Source organism: Macaca mulatta, chromosome 5 (genome assembly GCF_049350105.2).
Source record: "Macaca mulatta isolate MMU2019108-1 chromosome 5, T2T-MMU8v2.0, whole genome shotgun sequence".
Classification (NCBI taxonomy): Eukaryota; Metazoa; Chordata; class Mammalia; order Primates; family Cercopithecidae; genus Macaca; species Macaca mulatta.
Window position 1 is genome coordinate 159,863,998 of NC_133410.1, and position 19,265 is coordinate 159,883,262.

Below are 19,265 nucleotides of genomic sequence, written 5' to 3' on the forward strand. Positions count from 1 at the left end.
AAGATTTCCGAGGCAGATGTTGTGGTGTACCACCCAGACCACCCTTTGTAACTGAAGCATTCATTCCCCTAGCAGCTAGGAGTGTTGGCTGCTGACAGTTCACAGATAAGTCCTATCCCAAGAACTGCCAACAGAGCCACCTCACCCAACGTAATGCCCCCTCCTAGGAAGTGGCCTGCATCCAATTGTGCAGACTTCTAAGAGCCCATCCTTCTTAGCTCAGAACAGAAAATCTCTGAGGGCCACCTCAGCTTCAGAGAAACTTGTGAGATAGGCTGAGGCCTCTGTTGCAAATGCATCACAGTTCAACTCTCCCTCTAACCAATCCTACTACCCACCCAAGAGGTGCTGATCCTGAGACCACTCTAAAATAAATTTCCTGCACACAAATCTCGGTCTTAGAGTCTATTTCCCAGGAAACCTGACTTGCAGTGCAGCTAACACTATAACAGAAATGAAAACGAACAAACAAAAAAATGCAGAAAAATTCACCAGATACTGGGTTCATTTCCTCTTTTCCATTTCTTGCTTTTAGAGAATCATGTCCACCTTCTATCTCCTTGCTAGAGACAGGGTCCTGTTCCTTCCAGTGCCCTCAAGCAGCCACTCCTCAACACCACAGGCAGAAACCCCAGACAGCAGGGGGACAGCAGGGGGTACCGCAGATCCCAGTTCCTCCGGGACAGCAGGGGGCGCCGCAGACCCCAGTTCCTCCCCTGGGTCCTGCAGCTGCACTTCTGAAGTCTGGTCCCCTCAGGATCTGGCAGAGGGTGAAGACCAAAGGAGAGGAGGAGGTGAAGCAGAGGAATCCGTTTAGGAGGAGAAACTAGTTCTGTGGCTCCCCACTGGCCTCTTCCTGGGAGCCTGAGTCCAGGAAGCAGGAAGCGCTGGCTCTGAGGGCAGAGACATGGGCCCTACTGGCTGTGCCTTCAGGCTGCTCCTTCTGCTGGGGATCTCAGGTGAGTGCCAGGGTGGGGTTGGGAAGGAAGAGGCAGAGGATTTTTACTCAAGAAGGCATCATATACAACAATGTGACACTTCACCCATGGGATGTTACTTATGAGTAGTATGGCCTGAGAAGGTCCTGAGAGGCTCCTATATACCCAGCACCGTTCCAATGCTCCTGATTGGAAATAGCAGTACACACACACACACACACACAGGATCCCTATCTTCGTGGGACTAATCAATGCACATATTAAATGTATAAATTATAAGGCATGTTAGAAGGTAATAAGTACTATGAAAGGAAAGGAGCATCTGAAGTACAGGGGCAGGAGTGTTGCAATCTTTAGAAGGGTAAAGAAGGCCTCACTAAGAAGTCATTTGAGCAGAACCGAAGGAGATAAGTAAATTAGCTAAGAGGATCCAGGAGAAGAGCATCTCAAGCAGAGGGAACTGGAAGAGCAAACACAGTTCAATGATTTCAGGTATACACTTGAGCAAACACAGTTCAACGATTTCAGGTATACGCTTGTTCATTTATTTTTCTGGTCCACAGGGATTTATAAGAAGGGTATACTGGCCAGGCACAGTCGCTCACGCCTGTAATCCCAGCCCTTTGGGAGGCCAAGGTGGGCAGATCACCTGAGATCAGGAATTCAAGACCAGCCTGGGCAACATGTCGAAACCCCCATCTCTACAAAAAATAAAAAAATTAGCGGGGTGTGGTGGCAGGCACCTGTAGTCCCAGCTACTCAAGAGGCTGAGGCAGGAGAAGTGCTTGAGCCTGGGAAGTGGAGGCTGCAGTAAGCCAAGATAGCGCCACTGCACTCCAGCCTAGGCGACAGAGTAAGACCCTGTCCCCACAAAAAACAAAAAACAAAAAGGGTATGTCGAGAGAGCAAAAAACTTAACAGGTGGCAAAGAAGAAAGATACACAAATACTGCAAAATGCCAATTCAGTTAAACCAAATAGCACAAAAGTAAACAGCTTGCAAACCTCAACTGCATCTGAGGGCATCATTGTATTTATAAACTAACACACTTCATATTCCTGATGGTGACTTTGAATCAAGTTAAATTTGAATCTTCACAGAGCATATATATATATATTTTTAAGAGACAGAATCTCATTCTGTCACCCAGGCTAGAGTACAGTGGCACAATCATAGCCCACTGCAACCTCAAATTCCTGGGTTCAAGCAATCCTCTCACCTCAGCCTCCCTAATGGCTGGGACTACAGGCTTGCGACCACACCTGTTGTGTTTGTGGCCCAAAAGAGCTGAAGACAAAAGAAAAAAAACCCTGACTGGTATTTAGGAAGTGATTTGCGAAATATAAGAAAAGTCTCTAATATAGCACCTGTCTCCAACATTCCTTTTTCTACTTCTATGCCCTGTCTCTGGTCATCCCTAGTTTGGGAGTCCGATGTGACCTAGGGTTTTCTTCTGCCCTGCCTATCTCACCACCATTTTTTCCTTTTTTTTTTTTTCCAGACAGGGTCTTGCTCTCTCGCCCAGACTGGAGTGCAGTGGCATGATCCCAACTCACTGCATCCTCCACCTCCCGGGCACAAGCAATCCTCCTGTCTCAGCCTCCCAAGTAGCTGGGACTACAGGCATACACCATCACACCAGGCTAATTTCTTTATATTTTTTTGTAGAGACGGTGTTTGGCCATGTTGCCCAGGCTGGTTTTGAACTCCTGGACTTGAGCAATCCACCCGCCTCAGTCTCCCAAAGTGCTGGGATTATAGGTGTAAGCCATGGTGCCCAGTCAATCTTACCACTTTCATTTGTCTGTTGGTTCATTTATGTAGTCATGCAAATATTCACTGAGAACCTGTCGTGTGCTAGATACCAGCTAGAGCTCACACTTGTATGCAGTGTGCTGTTGTCAGTTTCCACTTCTCATCGATGAGGGAACCTCCACAGATAAAGCTGTGGTCCAAGTGTAGGCTGACCTGCCAAGGCCAGCGCCCTGCAGCAGCATCCTGGCCACCTACAACACGGCTTGAATATACAGGTCACCAGCACACTGGAGAAAGCAGAGAGAGGGAAATGTGGAAGTCTTTTTTTTTTTCAATTTTTTTTAGAGACCTGGTTTCACTATGTTGCCCAGGCTGGTCATAAACTCCTGGCCTCAAGCACTTCTCCCACTTCATCCTCCCAAAGCACCAGGATTACAGGCATGAGTCACTATCCCTGGTTTAAAAAATAATAATAAATTTTAAGTTAAATTGTGTTTCATGTATGCTGCTAAAGGCAGCTAAATATGTTTGTGAAGGTTCCCACTAATAGGTAGAAGCCATTTGAAAATGTTGGCCTTTAACACCAATCTGGAAAATTTAAATATAAAGGAAGGTTCTCTGTTCAGTGAATCTAGATATTAGATGTGTTATTATGTATTAACGATACCCTATTTCTTCCTTAGGGTCTTGCTCATGCTCTTTTCCCAAAAAGAAAGAGCTGCAATCAGGTGAGTGGTCTCCATTTTGAGCCCAAGACTGCTGGGTGTGGAACCAGAATAGGATAGAGTATGGTGTCTAGGGAGGGTTCAGGTCCTAGGAATAGATGGGAGTTTGGGAATGATGATAAGGTGGGGACCAGAGAAAAAGGACTCCTAGGTTTCCACATTTCCCTTTCTTCTCTTTCTCTAGTGTGTGGGCGACCTGTATACTCAAGCCGCATTGTAGGTGGCCAGGATGCTGCTGCAGGGCGCTGGCCTTGGCAGGTCAGCCTACACTTGGACCACAACTTTATCTGTGGAGGTTCCCTCGTCAGTGAGAGGTGGATACTGACAGCAGCACACTGCATACAACCGTGAGTTCTAGCTGGCAGCCAGCACACAGACAGGTTGTCAGTGAATATTTGCAACACTTCATGGATGAACCAACTGACAAATGGAAGTGGTAAGATAGGTAGGGCGGAAGGAAACCCAAGTCATGTCAGACTATCAAACCCGGAACATCTAGAGACAGTGCATAGAAGTAGAAAAAGGAAAGTTGGAGACAGGCACTATATTAAAGACTTTTCTCATTTTTTGCCAAATCACCTTCTAAATACCACTCAGGAGATTTCTGTCCTAAGTTTTTTGGGGTCATAAACACAATCTGAGCTCTAAGAGCCACTGCTGTGAGATAAGCAACTTGTGATGTGGTCAGTGTCCCTATGGAGAGGCCCATGTGGAACCCACATCTCTAGTCAACAGTGAGAAGACCCAAAGCCTACCAACATAAGTGACTTTGGACCCAGATCGCCCCAATAAGATGACTGCAGCTCACCTTGATTGCAGCCACATGAGAGACCTTGAGTCAATGGTACTCAACTAAGTCACACCTGATTCCTGACCCATAAAAACTATGAGATAAATCTTTGTTGTTTTAAGCCACTAAGCTTTATGATAACTATGCAACAATTGATAACTAATACATACAGAAATTGAAATTCCAGGACTCTTCAATAACAACACCGAAAGTTCCAATAAAATAAGCCAGGTGTGGTGGCTTGCACCTGTAATCCCAGTTACTCATAAGGTTGAGGTGGAAGGATCACTTGAGCCCCGGAGTTCAAGGCTGCAGTGAGCTACGATTGCGCCACACATTCCAGCCTGGGTGACAGAGTGAGACCCTGTCTCTAAAAAAAAAAAAAAATTAAGATTTTAAAAAACTCAAAAAAAATAGAGTAATAACTTCAAAATGCTAAAAGAAAATTATTTCCAACTTAGAATTCTACCCATATGCAAACTATCAATCAAATGTGGGATAGAAGTAAAACATTTTCAAATATACAAAGCAGCAAAAATGTTACCTCTCATACACATTTTCTCAAGAAGTCATAGGAGAATCTGTTCCACCAAACTAAAGGGGGAAAATAGGAAAAACAGGAAAACACAGAATCCAGACAAAAGGCAAATGAAACACAGAAGAGAATCCCTAAGAAAGTCATAAAGGATAAAGAAAGTGCCAAGATGATGGCTGTGTCGCAGCCCGGCTTAGAACAAGAGGGCAGAGGGCTCCAAAAAAAGGTAGTATTGATAGAATGCCTGACAAGTTTGAACAAAATGAGAGGAGATTTACACTTCTGGTAGAGAGTCTGGGGAATGAGACTGGTGATGGGTATAAAGATAAAAACAAAAAACCAAAGTGAGCCCACTTACCAACTCCAGGAGAAGCAAAAGGTTTTACAAGAAATGTAATCACCCAATAGGACCCAGTAGTGAATAATGTTTACATAGTCACAAGAACAAACACATTAATGATCTAACAAAAAGTTATGATAACACTGGCTAGTAGGATGGGTGGAATGGAAGTGGGGCGGGGGGGGTAGAAAGCGATGTGTAAGAAAGCTCAGTCCTCACCTTCCACACTAGGAACTCAGGATTCTAAAACTGAAAAAGAAAAATCAAGAAACAGGTATACACAGGGTTTCTTGAAAACACTTGAAAATTACTAAGAGCTAAAAGAGTTGAAAGTCATTGCCTCTAAATAGTTTGAACTGAGGGTGGTGGGGCAGATAACTTGTTATTCATTATTTATTTATTTATTTTGTACATCTTATCAAACTACATACAAATAAATACACTATTTAACTGTGTATATGTATTAACTGTGGTTACATTTTACTTTAAAATTTTATTCAGAAATGAAGGTCTAGTGCTCAGAACAGGAATCAGTATGGACAATAAACAGCAATGTCTATTAAGCATACAGGTGATAGTTGAAACCATGGAGAATGGGAGAGGTAAATGAGAGAACTGGAGAGAAAATACAGGACAAAACTCAAGCCACAAACCTCTAGGAAGAGACCACAGAAAGAGTGGTCAGGGAAGGACAGGGAGAGAGAAAGAGAGGAGAGAAGGAGACAAATCAACCCTAGTTGAGGTTGGAAGCACCACGGTTAATTCTCAGTTGGCTACCCTCCTTTCTTGACTAGATACTTAGTGCTACATATAGGCAGCTTGTTCTGACCCAGCTGCAGGCCATAAGCAGGCCTCCTTTCTTTTCTCCATAGGACCTGGACTACTTTTTCATATACCGTGTGGCTGGGATCAATTAAAGTAGGTGATTCAAGTAAAAGTGTGAAGTACTACGTGTCCAAAATCGTCATCCATCCCAAGCACCAAGATACAACAGCAGACGTTGCCTTGTTGAAACTGTCCTCTCAAGTCACCTTCACTTCTGCCATCCTGCCTATTTGCTTGCCCAATATCACAAAGCAGTTGGCAATTCCAGCCTTTTGTTGGGTGACCGGATGGGGAAAAGTTAAGGAAAGTTCAGGTGAGAATGGGCAGAGAGAAGGGTTGTTTTATATGTCACCCTCTTGTACTCCAGAACATTCCTATTCTAGGCATATCCTTACCATGGCAAATATTTTTCAACAAAACCAGATCAATCTAATGATATTATCTAAAAGTTTTTAAATAAAATATCTTTTTTGACATTTATATTTTTATGTTATTTACTCTTACATCTTGCAGAGTCTGGCTATAGCTGGAAGAGCAGATACTAAGAATTTAAACAAATAACTACCTCTCTCAAACAGAGGTTAACAAGCCTGATTTAAAGTTTGGAGACAGTTTAGTGTTTTTTAACTGTTTTTAAAGTTTTGTGTCAACTCTTTTCCAGGTTGGAGTAGAGACAAGACAGGAACTGATCTAGAAGCAAAAAAAAAAAAAAAAAGGAAAGGAAGAAGTTTTAGAATCCTTTAGAATACTCATACCTTTACTCATTCAGAATTTGTCAGCAGTACTCGTTATTTAGAACAATGACTCAATTTAAAAAACCTCAAAGCAGCAGAAATAATTTAGAATTACTGAGTTTTAGATGTAAGTGTACCAAAAGATCCAACCATAAGCAAATATGATGGGAAAGGGATTGTAAGCTGCTTTTGGATTCCCATTCAGAGACCTCTGCACATCATGACTGAGTGCTGCCCCTGCACTTTTCCAGGTTGCTTTAATCTTTTGTTCCTGTCTTCCTCCACAGATAGTGATTACCATTCCACCCTTCAGGAAGCAGAAGTACCCATTATTGACCGCCAGGCTTGCGAACAACTCTACAACCCCATCGGTATCTTCCTGCCAGCACTGGAGCCAGTCATCAAGGAGGACAAGATTTGTGCTGGTGATACTCAAAACACGAAGGATAGTTGCAAGGTCAGGGCGTGCTCTTGAGAATTTTTTCTTTTAAACATGAGATCTTAATTCGGACCAGGTTTTCCTATCTGTAAATAACAGTGGATTGGGGGTCAGGAGATGAAGGTTCTAAGAATAACTCTTATGTTACCCTGGACAAATCACTTAACTTGCATCTGTGAAATCAATTTCTTCAACTATAAGACTATTGATCTAGACCAATGTTAACCACTGGTCATTGGACTTTTTTTTTTTTTTTTTTTAAATTAGACAGAGCCTTGCTCTGTCACCCAGGCTGGAGTGCAGTGGCATGATCATAGCTTACTACAGCCTCCAGCTCCTGGGTTCAATCAGTCATCCTCCCACCTCAGCCTCCTGAGTAGCTGGGACTACAAGCTCACACCTCACCAGGCCCACATACTTTTTTCATTTTTCTGTAGAGATGAGGTTTCACTATGTTGCCCAGGCTGATCCCAAATTCCTGGCCTCAAGCAATCCTTCCTCCTTGGATTGCTGGACTTTTATAGACTTGTATATTTTCATAAGTATATTATGAGGTTGAAGCAGAATTGCCAACTTTTAAATTTTTTCAAGTAAGAACATTTCATTCTATGCCTAAAAGATGTCGTTCTATTGTCTCCTGGTCATAACTAATGAAAAATCAGCCATTATTTGCATCTTCATTCCATTGAGAGTAATGTGTTGTTTTGCTCTGGCTGCTTTCAGTATTTTTTTCTTTACCTTTGATTGTCAGCAGTTTGAACATGATGTACTAAGTGTGGTTTTCTTTGCATTTATCCTATTTGGGGTTCACTGAGTTTTTGGTTTTTTAAATCTATTCTTTAACACCTTTCACCAACACTTGGAAATTTTTCAGTAATGATTTCTTTGAAAACTATTCTGCCTCATTTCTCTCTCCTCCCCTTCTAGATGAAACCATAAACTTGTTAAGTTATACCTTTTGGTATTTTCACACAGGTCCATTTTATTTTTATGTTTTTCTCTCTGTTCTTCAAATTGGATACTTTTAAATTGATCTATATTGAAGATCACTGCCTCTTTCTGCTGTCACTTACATTTTACTTTAAGTCCGTCTAGTGAAATTTTTATTTCAGATTTTTTATTTTTTAGTTGTAGAATGACCATTTGGTTTTATTCTCTCCTTCTCTCATCCACACATACTTTCTAGATCTCTGCCAAGATTTCCTATCTGTATATTATAAATATTTTCCTATACATGTGTTGATCACAGTTATAACAGTTGCTTTAAATCCTTCCTGCTAATTCCAAAATCAATCTGAGTTATCTCAGGGATATTCTCCAACAATTGCTTTTTCTCATAAGTAGCATTTTCCAGTTTATCTTGGAAAATATTTTCCTGTTGTTTTGTTTGTTTATTTTAATACCTAATCATTTTGGAATATATCCTGGACAATGTCAGTAGCATGGTGTAAGGAGTACAGATTGTTATGCTTCTCTAAAGAATGTTGATTTCCTGTTTCAACGGGAAGTCAACTTGGCTGACCTCAAAATCCAAACTTGATCTCTCCTGTGATAGGCATCAGCAGTTATTTTAGCCTTAGCTGAGCTGCTTGGAGTCTAACCTACACATGTGTGTAGTTCAGGGTTTATTCAGAAATTTGAGCAGAGTTTATATGCAGAACTTGGGACTCTCTCTCTCTGTGGCTCTCTCTTTTCTGGTATATTTCCCTTCATTTTCTGACTGCTAAGGTAACTTTAAACTCTATCCTCTGATTCCTCAAGTCAGTAAGACTGTGGGTTTCTGTCTAAGTTCCAGTTACTATGCATGATAATAACTGGGGCCTGCTTTAAGGGAAAAATCATTTTTTTAAAAAAAGAATGTCATCCTTTTCTTCCAAGGATTGACTCTAGTTTCTGCCTATCAGCCACTCTTCACTGCCTTCAGAGAGTAGCCTTTTATATGCTGTCCACAATTTATAACTGTTATCCGAAGCAGTTTGTCAGAGACAAGTCACTCCCATAAGAAATTTTAAAAACAGAAAGAGTCCTAAGAAGCGCAGAATATACTTTCTTCTTAAGTGCCCGTGGAACATTCTCCAGAATAAACCATATGCTAAGCTGTAAAACAAGCCTCAATAAAGTTGGAAGGATTAAAATTATACAAAGTATATTTTCTAATCACAATGGAATGAAATTAGAAATAAGTAAGAGAGAAATATGGAAATTCACAAGTATGTGGAAGGTGACACACTGCTAAATAACCAATGAGTCAAAGAAAAAAAGAATCATACAAAAAAATTAAGAAATATTTTGAGATGAATAAAAATAAAGAAACAACATACCAAATCCTATGGATACAGCTACAGCAGTGCTTAGAGAAACATTTATACATGTAAATGCCTACATTAAACAATAAATCTCAAGTCAGTAACCTAATCTTCCATATAAGACACTGGAAAAAGAAGTTCAAGATCAGCCTGGGCAACATAGTGAGACCTTGTCTCTACTAAAAATTAAAAATTAAAAAAATTAGCTGGGTTTGGTCGCACAAGCCTGTAGTCCCAGCTACTTAGGAGTCTGGGGCAGGAGGATCCCTTGAGACCAAAAGTTCACATATGTAGTGAGCTATGATCACACCACTGCACTCCAGCCTGGACAACATAGCAAGACTCTGTGGCTCTGTCTCTTAAAAAAATAAATACATAAATAAAATTTTAAAAGCCTGGGTGTGATAGCTCATACCTGTAATCACAGCACTCTGGGAGGATAAGGTGGGAGATTTTTTTTTCAGCCCAGGAGTTCGAGACCAGCCTGGGCAATATAGTAAGACCCTGTCTCCACAAAAAAAAAAAAAAAAAAAAAAAAAAAAAAAAAAAAAAAAGCCAGGCATGGTGGTACACTTGTAGTCCCAGCTACTTGGGAGGATCATTAGAGCCCAGGAGTTCAAGGCTGCAGTGAGCTATATTTGCACCACTGTGCTCCAGGCTGGGTGACACAGTGAGACCCTGTCTTAAAGGGGCAGGGAGGGGGGGAGGGAAATAAAAAAACTAAACCTAAAGAAAATACAAAGAAGGAAATAAGGGATATAGTGGAAATTACTGAAATAGAGAACAGAAATACAATACAGAAAATAAACAAAAGCAAAAGATGGTTTTTAAAAAGATCAATAAAATTGAAAAAAACTTTAGCTAAACTGAGCAAGAAAAAAAAAAGACTCAAATTACTAAAGAATAAAACTGGGACATTACTACTAACCTTACAGAAATAAAAATAATTTGTAAGACACTACTATGAATAACAGTATGCCAAAAAATTAGATAACTAAGATGATATGGACAAATTCCTAGAAACACATAAACTACCATAATTTACCTAAAAAGAAACAGATGGTCTGAATAAACCTAATAAAAAGTAAAGAGACTGCATTTGTGATTGAAAACAAAAAAACAAACAAAAAAAGCTACCAACAAATAAAAGACCAGGTCCAGGTAGATAAATTCTACCAAACATTTAAAGAATTAATACCAATTCTGGCCACATGCAGTGGCTCATACCTGTAATCCCAGCACTTTAGGAAGCCAAGGCGGGCAGGTCACTTCAGGCCAGGAGTTCGAGACGAGCCTAGCAAACATGGCATAACCCGTCTCTACAAAAAATACAAAAACTAGCCGGGCATGCTGGCATGTGCTTGTATTCCCAGCTACTCGGGAGACTGAAGCATGAGAACTGCTTGAATCTGGAAGGCAGAGGTTGCAGTGAGCCGAGGTCACGCCACTGCACTCCAGCCTGGGTGACAGAGTGAGATTCTGTCTCAAAAAAAACAAATAAATAAATTTTAAAAAATAATAATAACAATTAATACCAATTCTACACAAGTTCTTTTGAAAAATAAAAGAAGGAACTGGGCACAGTGGCTCACACCTGTAATCCCAGCACTTTGGGAGGCTGAGGTGGGCGGATCACCTGAGGTCAAAAGTTTGAGACCAGCCTGGCCTACATGGTAAAACCTCATCTCTATTAAAAATACAAAAATTAGCCAGGTGTGGTGGCGCATGCCTGTAATCCCAGCTACTCAGGAAGCTAAGGCAGGAGAATCACTTGAACCTGGGAGGCAGATGTTGCAGTAAGCCAAGATCATGCCACTGCACTCCAGCCTGGGTGACAGAACAAGACTCTGTCTCCACAAAAAAAAAAAAAAAGAAAGAAAAAAAAGGAACACTTCCCAACTCGTTCTGTGATCAGTATTACCGAGACCAAAACCTGATAAAGGCATCACAAGGAAGCTATAGACCAGTATCTCTTATGAATAGAGGTGCAAAAATCCTCAATGAACCAAATCCAACAACATATTAAAAGGATTATATATACCTGAATGCCAATTTCCTGTTTCAACAGGAAGTCAAGTTGGCTGACCTCAAAATCCAACTGCGGGTAATTACAAATGGGTATGTGGATTCTTTTTAGGATGTGGTGACTCAAGCCTTGTAATCCAGCACTTTGAGAGGCCAAGACGGGAGGATCACTTGAGGTCAGGAGTTCAAGACTAGCCTGAGCAACACAGTGAGACCTCGTTTCTACCAAAGATTTTTAAAAATTAGCCAGGTGTAGTGGCATACACCTGCAGTCCCAGCTACTTGGTAGGCTGTGGTGGGATGATCACTTGAGACTGGGAAGTCGAGGCCACAGTGAGCAGTGTTTGTGCCACCACATTCTAGCCTGGGAGACAAAGTGAGACCCTATTTCTCTCTTTTTTTATTTTTCAAAAAAATAAAAATAAAAAGGATATACCATAAACAACTGGGATTTATCCCAGGAAACTTAGGTTGGTTTAAAATCCAGAAATCAATTAATGTTAATATACCATGTTCTTAGAATAAAGAGCAAAAACATATGGTCATGTCAATAAATACGGAAAAAACATTTGATAAAAATCCAACAACCCTTCACGTTAAAAAACAAAACAAACAAAAAAACACTCAACAATGAGATGAGTGCAGTTTTTCTACTCGATCAAGTGCAACTACAAAAAAACCCCAGCTAAAATACTTTGTGGTAAAAACCTAAATGCTTTTGCCATAAGGTCAGGAAAAAGACAAGAATGTCTACTCTTGCCATTTCTATTCAACATTGTACTGGAGGTTCCAGCCAGAATTAAGCAAGAGACAAAAAAAAGACATCCAGATTGCAAAGAAGGAGTAAAACTATCTCTATTCAAAGATGACATGATTTTATAAATAGAAAATCTAAAGGAATGCCACCTCCCAAAAATTAGAACTAATAAACACATTCATCAAAACTGAAGGATATAGGGACAATATACAAAAAGCAACTGTAGGCTGGGTGTGGTGGCTCATACCTGTAATCCCAGCACTTTGGGAGGCCAAGGCAGGTGGATTGCTTGAGTTCAGGAGTTTGAGACCAGCCTGACAAACATGGTGAAACCCTGACTCTACTAAAATTACAAAAACTTGCTGGGCGTGGTGGCGGGGTGCCTGTAATCCCAGCTACTCATGAGACTGAGGCAGGAGAAACACCTGAACCCGGGAGGTAGAGGTTGCAGTGAGCTGAGATCTCTCCACTGCACTCCAGCCTGGGCAGGGCAACAAAGCGAGACTGTGTCTCAAAAAAAAAAAAAAAAAAAAAAGGCAACTGTATTTCTATGTAGTTGCAATGAATAATCTAAGGAAACATGTAAGAAAACATTATTCCATTTATAATAGTTTTAAACAGAGTAAAAGAGGCCAGGCGCGGTGGCTCAAGCCTGTAATCCCAGCACTTTGGGAGGCCGAGATGGACGGATCACGAGGTCAGGAGATCGAGACCATCCTGGCTAACACGGTGAAACCCCGTCTCTACTAAAAAATACAAAAAAACTAGCCGGGTGAGGTGGCGGGCGCCTGTAGTCCCAGCTACTCGGGAGGCTGAGGCAGGAGAATAGTGTGAACCCGGTGGGTGGAACTTGCAGTGAGCTGAGATCTGGCCACTGCACTCCAGCCTGGGCGACAGAGCAAGACTCCGTCTCAAAAAAAAAAAAAAAAAAAAAGTAAAAGAGGAATAAAGTTAATATTGTTTAAATTGCAGTATTATCCAAATGGATCTACAGATTCAATGTAATCCCTATGAAAACCCAGCTGGTTTCTTTGCAGAAACTGGCAAGCTGATCCTAAGATGCATATGGAAATTCAAGGGGCGTGAAACAATCTTGAAAAACAAGAAACAAGTTGAAGGACTCACATTTTTCATATTTCAAAACTAACAGTAATCAAGACAGTGAGGTATTAGCATAAAGAGAGACATATATAGATCGATGAAATAGGATTGAGTGTATAGAAATAAACCCTTATACTTATGGTCAATTAATTTTAAACATTGGTATTGAATCAATTCAATGAACAAATAATAGTCATTTCAACAAGTGATGCTGGGACAAATAGATATCCACATGCAAAAGAATGAACTTGGACCCTGACCTCGCCATATACCAAATTAACTCAAAATGGATCTATGACCTAAATATAAGAGCTAAACTATAGCACCTTTAGGAAAAAACATATAGGTAGGTCTTTGTGACCTTGATTAGGCTACATTTTCTTAGATATGTTATCAAAAGCATAAGCAACAACAAAAAAAGATTAGAGTTCTTCAAAATTCAAAACTTCTGCTTCATTGGACACCATCAACAAAGTAAAAAGGTAGCCTATGAAATGGAAGAAAGTATTTGCAAATCATATATGTAAGGGATCTGTATCTAGAAAAAAGAACACTTGTAACTCGATCATAAAAAGAACACAATTTTTAAAAGAGCAAAGAATTTGAATAGATATTTTTCTAAAGATATACAAATGTCCAATTGTCATAAAGATATGCAAACGTAGAGAAATTGGAGCCTTCAAACACTGTCGGTGGTAATATAAAATGGTGCAGCCTCTTTGAAAAACCGTTTGGCAGTTCCTCAAAGGTTAAATATAGAATTACCATATGACCCAGAAATTCCACTCCTAGGAATATGACCAAGAAAGATAAAAATATGTCCATACAAAAACTTGCACATGAGCTGGGCACAGTGGCTTCCACCTGTAATCTCAGCTACTCAGAAGTCTGTGGCAGGAGGATCGCTTCAGTCCAGGAGTTCAAGACCAGCCTGGGCAAAACAGGGAGACCCTGTCTCTAAATAAACAAACAAAGAAAAAACTGGTACAAAAGTGTTCACAGCAGCATGATTATTATTTTAGAAACAGGGTCTTGCTCTGTCACCCAGGCTGGAATGTAGTGGCAGGATCATAGTTCATTGTAAACTTGGCTCAAGCAATATTTCTGCCTCAGCTTCCCGAGTGGTTGCGATGACAGGCATATGCCACCACAGCAGTTATTTATTTATTTATTTATTTGTTTGTTTTGTAGAGACAGGGTTCCACTAGGTTGCCCAGGTTGGTCTCAAATGCCTGGCCTGATCCTCCTGCCTTGGCCTCCCAAGACACTAGGATTACAGACATGAACCATCATGCTGGGCCATAGACGCGTTATTTATAATATAATAGCCCAAATAACGGAAGCAATCACAATGTCCATCAGGTGATGAATGCAGAAACACCAAGTGGTACATCCATACAACGGAATATTATTCAGCCATAAAAAGGAGTGGAGTACTGATACAACATGAATAAACCTTGAAAAGAATGTGCTAACCAAAACAAGCCAGACACAAAAGGCCACATATTACATGATTCCATTTATATGAAATGTCTAAAATAGGCAAAACCATAGAGGCAGAGAGTGGACTACTGGTTGGCCCAGCTGGGAGGGCTGGGAAGAAATGGGGGTAATTATGAATGGGTATGAGGTTTCTTTTTAGGGTGATAAAAATGTCCTAAAATGGGTTGTGGTGATGGTTGTACAACACTGTAAATATACTAAAAACCACTGAATTGTGTAGTATGTAAATTATATGACAGTAAAGCTGTTATAAAAAAGAAAGAGAACAAGACTGGAAGACTACTACCAACTTCTATCACTATCATTTTAGGTAAGAACTGATTACTTAGCACTAAAAAAGAACAGTAAGAACAGGAAATTAAGGCAGTTCATTCATTTGAATAAATTTATCTTTAGTGAAAAAATCATCCCATTAGTTTTATTTCTCTTTTTATCACAGATAAATATTTTGAAATTACTCATCTATTTCACTAAGGTCCCTGACAATTTCAATTCTATGATTCTAAAATTCCTGTGATCTCTCCCTAAAGCAGTGATTAGTCTAGCTCCCTGTAGAGTTCCACAGCTGCATGGGTCTCATGGCCAGGTTTTAAAGAATTCTCCACCCCTTATTACTACTCTCTTCTTCATGCCTCTTTACACTATGCTCATTACCTTTATTTCTTCCTTAGGGTGATTCTGGAGGGCCTCTGTCGTGTCACATTGATGGTGTATGGATCCAGATAGGAGTAGTAAGCTGGGGATTAGAATGTGGTAAATCTCTTCCGGGAGTCTACACCAATGTAATCTACTACCAAAAATGGATTAATGCCACTATTTCAAGAGCCAACAATCTAGACTTCTCTGGCTTCTTCTTCCCTATTGTACTACTCTCTCTGGCTCTCCTGCAACCCTCCTGTGCCTTTGGACCTAACATTATACACAGAGTAGGCACTGTAGCTGAAGCTGTTGCTTATGTACAGGGCTGGGAAGAGAATACATGGAGATTTAGTCCCAGGGGCAGAGAACTCACAGGAGAACCACTGGTAACCCTGGATGACTTTATTCACAATTTGAAATGATTTTGTTTTTAAGGTTCTTGATTTTGTAAGTTTTGGGGTTGGAATGTGAAGAGTTAAGAAATAAAGCTGCCACTTTGTACATTCTATGTCCCTGACTAATGAGTCTTCCAAGGCAGGAAGGATGTCCTTTATGAATAAGTATTTGTAGACACAAATTAAATAGCTACTACAGAGGCAGGCAAGTATCTGTGATGACACAAGAAAATATAATAAGGGTCCACCTCGTGCCCATGGGTTGCATCATGGGATTTTAGTCTATTATTTCTCACCTCCTCTACTATCTTTAACTTCCCTTCTAACCCCTGCTTTACCCCTCAACTGTAACAAGAGGGCTAATAAAGAATTCATATAAAGCCAACTCTGGGCACACTGCCTAGGGATTAGCTAGCCCTGCTCCATAAGCAGCAGTAAAAAAAGAAGAAAAAAAGAGAGATGCAAACATGGGTCAGGCATGTTGGCTCACACCTGTAATCCCAACACTTTGGGAGGCCAAGGATCATCACTTGAGGCCAGGGGATGGAGACCAGCCTGGGCAACACAGCCCCTGTCTCTATAAAAGAAATAAGAAATTAGCCAAGAATAGTGGCTTGTACCTGTGGTCTCAGGTACTTGGGAAGCTGAGGTGGAAGGATAGCTTGAGACCAGAAGTTTGAGAATGCAGTGAGCTATGATCACATCACTGTACTCCAGTCTGGGTGACAGATCAAGACCCTGTCTTTAAAAAAAAAGAAAAAGAAAAAGAAAAAGAAAAGAAGGAAGGAAATGCATATATGTAGTTCAGCTCTGTATTTTTCTGAAGTCTTTACTTTTTAAAATACCAGTGTGACCTACTACCAACAATGGATTAATGCTATGATGTTAACAGCTAATCTGGACCTATCTAAGTGGTTTAACTTCACATCTATTTAAAAAATACTTTAAATATTTAGAACAAAGGAAATTATAGAAAAGAGCATTATATCCCATGCTTCCTTTGTTAAACAATCACATGACGTATCCTATTCCCTTCTATACCTAGGCCGCCAGAAACTCAAGAGCTAACTTTTGAACTCAACTATAATCATTATCTTCACCATAGATTTTTCTGGTATAATTTCATTCATATTTCTTTAAGTCATCCTTTATTTCTCATTTAAATGAACTTAAGTTTTATTGCATCTGTATCTTTTACAAGATATGGCTCCTTTTATTAAAAAAATTTGAAAGTTTTTGAAAGTAAGTACACTTTGGCTTACTTTAAGCTTTAAGCTACAGGTGGCTCACACCAGTAATCCCAGAACCTTGGGAGGCCAAGGAGGGTAGATCACTTGAGCTCAGGAGTTCGAGACCAGCCTGACCAACATGGTGAAACCCTGTCTCTACTAAAAATACAAAAATTAGCCAGGCATGGTGGCGGGTGCCTGAAATCCCAGCTACTTGGGAGGCTGAGGCAGGAGAATCGCTTGAACTCGGGAGTTGGAGGTTGCAGTGAGTCAAGATCCCGTCACTGCATTCCAGCCTAGGCGAGAGAGCAAGACTCTGTCTCAAAATAAAATAGAATAAAATAAAGTACATTTAATGGACATACATTTAATAGACAGTAACGGTAGATTTGGGAACTTAAAATTCTTGCTAACAGTTAACCCCACCTGGGTTAGTAGCATCTGGATTGCCTTTATAGCCTCCTAACTAGCATTTCCACATCCTTTCTTATGCCTTCCATTTACACCAAACTCCATTTATTCTCCTCCACAGCATTCAGATTAGTGTTTTAAAAATAAAAATAATTTTTATACCTCTCCACTTTTCCCCTGCTTACAGCACTTCAAAGGCATCCTCCTGTTGCTCACAGAATAAGGACCAAAACCCTTATTGTGGCCTACAAAGCCCAGCCAATCTGACCCCAGCCTGTCTCTTCAGCCTCATTTGGCTCACTTTCCAGCCTATTCTCTATGCTTAAACTTCTTTGAACGTTCTAAGCACCCTTTCAGCACCAGACTTTTGCATCTGCTATTGCCTCTCTCCTGCTGCCCTTGTCTCGTTAATTCTTACTGTGCCTTCGGATCTCAATTTATCCTTCACTTCCTCAAGGAAGCCATCCCTGTCTCTCCTAACCAGGACAGGTCCTCCTAATTCTCATAGCACTATGGAGCCCTCCTTTACAGAACCCAACATAGCTATAATTGAACATTCATTATTTGTTGTCTAATTAACATATGTCTACCTTATCAAATTGTAAGTCCACAAAAAAGAATTTTTGTTTTTATCCACCACTGTATCCTAGTCTCAATAAATATTTGTTGAAAAAAATGAATGAGTAATAAACATCAATTCAGCTTATTTGTCTCCCTAACTACACTGTGAGAACCTGGATATTGCTTATGGAGGTAGCCCAGTACCTGAAACAATGTTTTGCACAAAGTAGGTTTCAAATATCAGTTAAATACAAGGATGAAGGATGAAAAGAATGTTCCAATGCAATTCTCTTCCTCAGGCCTCTCTGGCCATAAGGAACAAAGGATGGAAAAAATTATACAAAGTAGGTAAATTGAAAGGTAGGTAAATTGAAAGGTTTCTCAGTGGCAAGAACTCAAGCTAACCAGGATCTGGAATGATGCAGAGGGCAAAGCAAAATGGCAGCTGAGAGGAAAGAACAAGAGACAAAGAAAGGAGGGGTAAAGACAGACTTCAAAGAGAAAAGAGACTATCATCAAGAACCAGAGAGGAACAAAGAGAAAGCACACAAGTATGTGGGCCAGGATGACACAGCAAGGGGACATAAAGATCAAGAAAGCCAGGATTCCTATCAATCCTATCACTGTTGAGTTTGAAATTGGAAGCAACTGTTCCACAGCGTAGGATCTGGCAACATTTTTCTCATCAACAAGGAGTAGAAACTTGGAGGGACCAGGCCATGCAAGCGGAAAGAAAGGAGTATCAAGAGAATAGGACATAAGATCTCACTATCTTGATCACTACTGGGTGGATGCACCAAGGGTACGCACCTAATGTAACAGTTGCCCAGGGGGTGGTGGGGCAGTTAGCCCAGCATCATAGATGCACTCAGTATTGGACAACACAACAGACCCTCCTCTGGAGAAGTTCAAATGTGAGCCATATAGTATGTCTACGTGCACTCAACAGTATTAAGTGCCCTCCATGTACCAGGTACCATTCTAGGCATGGAGGACACTACAGTAAATATAACACGTCAAGCCGGGCTTCAAGTAGTTTACATTGCAGTGGAAGACAGACAATAACCAAATGCAAAATAAATTCATATTATAATGTCATGTACAAGAAAGGCTGATAATAAAATAGAAGAAGCAGATAAGAGTATCAGGATGGGAAATTCCACCTTAGACAGGGTGGTCAGGGAAGGTTCTCTGAGGAGGTGACATTTGATAGAGGCCTAAACAAAGGAGGGAAGCAAGGACTAAACGAAGGAGGGA

The 19,265-nt window shown here is 40.5% G+C and overlaps 2 protein-coding genes across 34 annotated transcripts in view; one reads left to right on the forward strand and one right to left on the reverse strand.

Moving 5' to 3' along the window:
• SH3D19 (SH3 domain containing 19) overlaps positions 1-19,265 on the reverse strand; it is a 196,778-nt gene that overhangs the window by 148,285 nt on the left and 29,228 nt on the right. The window lies entirely within an intron of this gene.
• PRSS48 (serine protease 48) lies at positions 774-15,932 on the forward strand. Its single transcript, XM_001083326.5, has 5 exons — positions 774-959; positions 3,603-3,765; positions 5,956-6,221; positions 6,930-7,099; positions 15,445-15,932. Exons 1-5 carry the CDS (start codon positions 908-910, stop codon positions 15,832-15,834), a joined length of 1,041 nt encoding a protein of 346 aa, XP_001083326.4. The 5' UTR covers positions 774-907; the 3' UTR covers positions 15,835-15,932.

Bases quoted from the DNA above. Each gene is read 5' to 3' on its own strand.
- PRSS48 (XM_001083326.5), top strand. From the start codon at position 908: ATGGGCCCTACTGGCTGTGCCTTCAGGCTGCTCCTTCTGCTGGGGATC. The intron at 960-3,602 runs GTGAGTGCCAGG...CTCTTTCTCTAG, and splicing joins CCTTCTGCTGGGGATCTCAG to TGTGTGGGCGACCTGTATAC. The intron at 3,766-5,955 runs GTGAGTTCTAGC...TTTTCTCCATAG, and splicing joins GCAGCACACTGCATACAACC to GACCTGGACTACTTTTTCAT.